Source organism: Madurella fahalii (genome assembly GCF_045866475.1).
Source record: "Madurella fahalii IFM 68171 DNA, scaffold_1, whole genome shotgun sequence".
NCBI lineage: Eukaryota > Fungi > Ascomycota > Sordariomycetes > Sordariales > Madurella > Madurella fahalii.
Genome location: NW_027263971.1, coordinates 7,187,113 through 7,193,423, shown reverse-complemented (window position 1 = coordinate 7,193,423; position 6,311 = coordinate 7,187,113). Strand labels below are relative to the sequence as shown.

At 56.2% G+C, this 6,311-nt stretch overlaps 1 protein-coding gene across 1 annotated transcript; it reads right to left on the bottom strand.

The window, feature by feature from the left end:
• Positions 1-1,989: 1,989 nt before the first annotated feature.
• On the bottom strand, positions 1,990-6,310 carry MFIFM68171_02111 (uncharacterized protein; the record flags this gene model as incomplete). Its single annotated transcript, XM_071057533.1, has 3 exons — positions 1,990-1,996; positions 2,349-3,992; positions 4,062-6,310. The coding sequence occupies 3 exons, from the start codon at positions 6,308-6,310 to the stop codon at positions 1,990-1,992; spliced, it is 3,900 nt and encodes a 1,299-aa protein (XP_070913634.1).
• Position 6,311: the final 1 nt, after the last annotated feature.

The following is a 6,311-nucleotide window of genomic DNA, read 5'->3' as shown; positions in this document are numbered from 1 at the left end:
AGGTACGCACCCTCCTGATTTGAGCTCCGCGGAAATAGACAAAGCCTTGGAACCGACTTAAGCGGGTCGAGCAGTCTCGATATGTAGCATGACGACTCTGTACAGAGCGAGAGTCCGGGAGATGTGCCGCCACCTTAACGGGCGGGTTTCGCATCGTTTAATTTATTCCAACTCATCCCAAGGCCGACACCACAGTCATCGACGGTCCCACCAGGAGCAGGAATACTGTCAAAGAAGTCGGCGATGTTGTCAATCGATACATAGACTTGAAGCGTCTGATAAAACTGCCTTTTGGCGTGCTTAGCTTGGTCCATAGAATGGTCGATGGTGGACATGATTAGTGCCCGAAAGCGAGTGATGTTGCCAAGGGCATCGTGACTGAGGTACATGAAGTCCATAGGAAGAGTGCCATGACTGTGAAATAACTGGTCGCATACGTCCTTAAACTCGGATACAATCTCTTGCAACGTTGAGCTAGTACACTCTAACGACTCATTGTCGGAGGATGGCGGCAGGACCTTCGACTCGCTTTCGATTCCGAAGTCGTAGCTCAGAAAAGCATCAGGACTGTGGGGACATGGCTCAGTCATTGTACAGATATCCGCGGATCAAAGATATGAAGGTTAGTTCCCAGGGATATTGAGAGGATCTTGACATAACAAAGGCCGGGGGGACTCAATGGTGTCCTTAATTGCAGAACAAACCGCGCCCAACATCTAGGCGTTCTCGCCCCATTAGCATATAAAAAGCCATTGGCTCATTCTCATTCCGCTGCACGCCAGGCTACCGGATAAGGGGGAACCCACATTACCAGCATGACATTGTCCATTGGCGCTTGTATGGCGTACCTTTGGCCTGGAACGGCGCCGCGGTCTAAATTCCGGTGCCATATTGAACAATCCATTGTCACCACGCTGAGCGAGCCTCAGTTTATAGTCGACGACCGGACAAGGACCACATCCACTACACCTTCTTCATCATCCTCTAAAAATGGGATTTAGTTTGCTCAGGAGGTGGTATTTGAATACCCCTACCGCTGATCTTGCGGAGCCTATCTACGTCTTTCAGGTCCACGCCGATAGAGAGCACGACGTTCCTAGGCTTACAAGGCAATTGCAAGAAGGCTAGGCATTGACAAGCTCGAAGCCCAGGATGACCTAATTATCATGTAACATCCTCGAACCCAGCCCCTGAAGTTACACTTAGTCTCTAGGTATCACAGTTCTCAGTCTCCAACGTTTCGGTCTCAGCTCCTCAGTCTTTCGACTCCCCACGGATTAGTATCTGCAACCGTACTATAATTCTAATCTAAGATACTGGTCCATTGGCCTTCGAAACCGCTTAACGTCAATCCCATTGGTCGCGTCTTCAAGATCCCGGTGCGGCCTGTTCCTCCTTTCTGGTACGAGTCCAAAACTTGTCATTCCTATCACTTAACGAGCGCGAATTACCAACCCCTCCCAAGTACCCGAACCGTGAGCTGCTATAACGGCCAAGACCACTGCATTCCCTGGATATAAATTGCCTTCGCCACGGAAAGTTACAAACACGCCTTTACGGCCTCCTTCCACCCACCACATTCAGCGACTGACAACATATTTACATTTATGACACACCCTCTAGATAATTACAGAGGCAAAGAAAAATCGTGTTTTGAAAATCAATGTAGAGGTTTCTTACAGATGAAGGGGCTTACCGATCGACACTACTAAATGAGAAACCCAACGCCCCTTTTTTCCTTTTTCTTCTCCCACTGTCTAACTCACTACATAAAGCAGCAGCAGGGGAACCTTCTCCATCTGCGTTCCTTATCCATGATAACTGGCTCTATGGACTCTGTGCTCCCGATTCTCACCCGTATGACTTTCAAATTTCCACGCCTTGGACCCTGTTCGTGCCTTGGGCGATCTAGATAGACCTCTTGGCCCCTGTCAGCTGGCCTATGCAGCTCTCTGGCGTTTTGTAATGTAGCCGGAGAAAGCAGTTCCACTACTTCCTGATAGTCGTTATCAGCGGCTGCCAGTAGTGGGGTGCGTCCGATTTTGTCTGTGACATTAAGGTCTACCCCGTCCGTCGCCAGAAGCAGCCTCACCACTCCGGTGTGTCCATGCCTAGCCGCAACAAGCAAGGGCGTACAGCCGTCTCCGTCTCTCGGGTTCAAGTCTACGCCGTCTTGAGCCAGTATCATCTCGACCGTTTTGGTGCGGCCGTTCTCGGCTGCCTTCAGTAGCGGCGTCGAGCCGCCCTCTTCCCGAGGATTCAACTCAATTCCCGGTTGCGCCAATAGTAGCCGCACGACTTCCTGGTGCCCGTACGACGCAGCCGAGCAGAGAGGCGTCAGTCCGTACTTATCCTTCGAGTTCAGGTCGACGCGGTGCCCCTCAGAAGGCAATAGAAGCTCGACGAGTTGCACGTGTCCGTTGACCGCCGCCCTCGCCAGCGGGCTCTGGAGCCGGTTGTCCTGGGCGTCTGGGTCAACGCCGTCTGTTTCCAGCAGGAGCTGGGCGGCCTCTCGATGTCCGTGCCTGACAGCCCACCACAGGGGGGTGCGGCCGTACTTGGGATCTCGGGCGTTCAGGACGTCGGCCTCCCCACCCTCCAGCTCCTCTCTTTGGCCCATCGCCGTCAGCAAGACCTGCACCAATGACCGGCGTCCAATGAACGCGGCCCACGCGAGCGGGGTTAGATGAAACTTGACGTCCCGCTCTCTGAGCATTAACTTGAGGAAGAATTCGTTCACCGCATACACACCATCGACTGGGGTGTCCTCCAGAACGCCGAGGACCGGCTTCGCCGGCGGGTGCGCTTCCGGGCTGACCTTACCAGAGCCCAGCAGGCGCTCGACCACCGCCTGCCTACCGAACCACATAGCCCACAATAACGGTGTCCTCCCTTGCTTGTCCGCCGCCTCCGCGTCCACGCCATGGCTCGCCAGCAGCAGGTCGACCACGGCTTCGTGCCCGCCCCGAGCGGCCCAGATGAGCGGCGACATCCCGGCAAAGTCCCGGCCATCCATCGGCCGCCCGCGTTCGAGGAAAGCTGAAACCTGCCTCTCCAGCCCGAAGTGCGCAATGAGATGCGCGGCGGTTAGCCGCATGGGAATCTCCGTTTTTACCATCTCCACCTTCGCATCCGCTTCCGCCTCCGCCTCCGCCTCCGCCTCTGCATCTAGTGCTTCGCCGTGCTCACTCCGCTCAGGTGTGTCATCTTCGCTCTGGTCGGATGTCTCCACCTCGATCTGGGTGGACACTAGCTCGCCGAAGCCCATAAGAGCCGTAAGCACCTGACTCGCAGCCGCGACGTTTGGTTCGCGATCGAGGAAGTCGGAAATCAGCTGGTCCGTCCTCGAAGAGCTGCGGCTCTCGCGCGCGTGATGGCCCCAGTACCTAGCGGCGTACTCGTAGAGCGGGTGCTCCTCGCATCTTACATGAAGATCCCTTTCGGTCAGAAAGCCACTGGGAGGGAGCTCGGAAAAGACGGCAAAGGACAGGTATGACACGCATATCGCGGCGATAGTCGGCTCTTCGTTCGGATCCAGGATCAGGGTTGGTGAGGCATTAGCCTGCTGTTGCTCGAAGTATTCGCGCACCGTGGCGTGGATGAACCGTATTCTGCCACTGTCGGCGTCGACGGTAACCAATCCCATACACACTGACACCATGTTCTCGGTGCGCTGCACGTTTTGCTCGTCGATGGCGGTCGTGCCGGGCTGGACGCTCAGCGCGTGCCGGAGCTCCGTCTCGGTCAGCGGTCGCCTCGCATGGAAGACCCATGTCAGGACCCTTCGCGCGAGCTTCTGCAGCCCCTTTTTCTGGCTGTCGATCCTCCTTGTGACTCGGTCGTACGCGCGGCTGAGCACCTCTCGTTTCTCGTCTTCGGTCGATTTGACATGGGCGTTGCCTTCGCTCTGGAACTGCACTAGCGTCTCCCTGATTTCGGCGGGCGTGGTCTTATCCTCCAGAAAGGTCAAGTACAGCTCGGCCAGGAGGAACCTGTCGTTTTTTTTTCATAAGTCAGTTCATGTTAGCATCCGTATCCGGGTTGATGGGTGGCGCGCTTACATTCCGCCCGAGGCGTTTATTATCGTGTTCACGATGTCGCTCTGCAGCTCAGGCATCTCACTCACGAATCCCGACAGTTCGTCCAGGTGTCCGTTGACGAATTTCTCGATGTCGTCGTTACTAGCAAGCACTCTCTGCCTCAGGCATACGTCCGCATCGAACAGTTTTTCAATGACCGGAATGGGCCGCGAGGTTGCGAAGAAGCTAATTCCGAGCCGAAGCTGAAAGCTGAAGATTTTCTCAGACAGCCTGGCTACGAACGCGGTCTTCTCGCATTCGTCCAGCCCGTCAACCACAATAAAAGTCCTCGCATATAGCCGGACGGCGCACTCTAGGATCTCCAGTAGATCGCTTGCCGAGGGGTCCGTTGATTTGTCCTTGCGTGACTTGTACTTGTTCCGCAGACCGTCAGGGAGTGGGACCCAACCTTGGAGTAATTGCTTTGCGAGACTCGCGAGCAGCTTCTCGGGCGTCTGGTCGGCGCGCTGCTCGGAGCTGAGGTAGAGGTAGGCGATGCCGACGCTCGCATCGTGCTTGAATCTCTCACAGAGATCGTCGACAACGGCAGCGGTGAGGATAGTCTTACCGGCTCCCGGGATGCCTGGGCAGAACAGCGTAAGGCTCTTGGTATCCACCCATGTGCGGTATGCCTCTGAATGTAACAGCCACAGGCCGGTGCCTGGCTGTCTCCTCCTGAGGAAATCGCTCTGTCGGGGGCCATAGTTGATGGGCGTGATCCACTCGAGAATCTCACGGGCCTCGCGCGCCTCGTCCTCACTATTCTTGCTGATTGGCCCCTGGATAGGGGCGAGGCGGTAGAGGAGATTCTTCGCGTAGGCGGCTGCCATCATTGCTGCGTACCCTTGCCATATCTTGTTCTTATGCGTGTCGGAGTAGTCGCATATCCCGCGCACCACCAGACACGGGAAGTCGTTCATCAGCCCCGCGGCCTCCATCTCAAAACACAGAACGCCCTGTGATGCCAACTCATCGCGTACCAGCGCGTTCTTCATCACCTGGTTCGCAGAGGCAATGAGGCCGTAGTGTATTTCGGAGCGGGCTTTGCTCGCTCGCTCCCTCCGCTGCTCGAGATGCTCCGGCTTCTCGTACGAACACTTGTCTCCGCCGCAGCTGACGTCGTGGGTGACGCTAGACTTGAAGAGACGATCCGCCTCCGGACCTGGACGCTGGAAAATCTCGCGGAGGTGCGGCCGGCTCTCGAGGATCTTGTCGACGGCCTCTTCGAGCCGGTGGCCGCCACTGGCGTTGTGATAATCCGCCCGGAGCCCCGCCACCGCGTTCAGCAAGATGCGCGGGGGTTGGTTGAGCGCGCCGGTCGTTTCAAATGCCCGACCTTGCACCGCCTTTCCGTAGTCGTACTGGAAAACCCCTGGCCTGCCGTTTCCGGGTACACTAACGACGATATCCCCCAGGCGGACGTCGTTTTTTGGGCTCGGCGAACCACCACCAATGCCGACCATGAGTCCGTTCTTGACATTGGGGAAGCTGGCTTGCATATCTCCCGCTACCCTGGTCGCCGAGGTAGTTCCGTACCCGCCGCTAGCGAGAACTGTAACAACGACGTTGTGCTTCCCAACTCTTCCAAACACGTAGTCGTTGATATCGGTATGTGCCAAGGCCGCGGGCCGCCTGTGCACCTCGTCGAGCATCGCCTGCGCAGCGACGTACTCGACAGGCACAGCGCAGATCCAACCCACGGAATAGTCGTTCGCGCTAAGCTGTCTCGCCGATGCCGTGTCTAGAAGCTCCTGAGCGGCATATGGGACGAGGAGATGGGCCGGGTTATCTGGCTCAGACTCGACTGGCTGAGTAGTATTCTTGGAAGCGGTGGCGTTGTTGCTATCTAGAGAAGTGACGGAGACCGAATATGAAGCCGGCTCGGTCCGGACTGACTGACTCCTCGAAGAAGTAGCAGCGCTTTCGTTAAGCTGTTGCGCCGATGGTGTGTCAAGTGATACGATAGGAGTTAGCTTTGACACGAATTGCCGAGTATCGGGAGTGGTGGTATCTGCATTGAGCCCCTTGGTAGATGGTTTTTTTGGAGTCAAAATTTGAGACGGAACAGATAATGAGATGGAGTTGTCCCCCTGGTTTCCCGGCAAGATATTGAGAGCTGACGGAGCCTGAAGGGTTGGTGGAAGGGTTTGAGTAATCGGAGCGGCGGCGGTGTCCGAAGTCTGGATACCTTTCTGACGGCGGCCGATGAGGCCACAATAAGGGTCGCACATA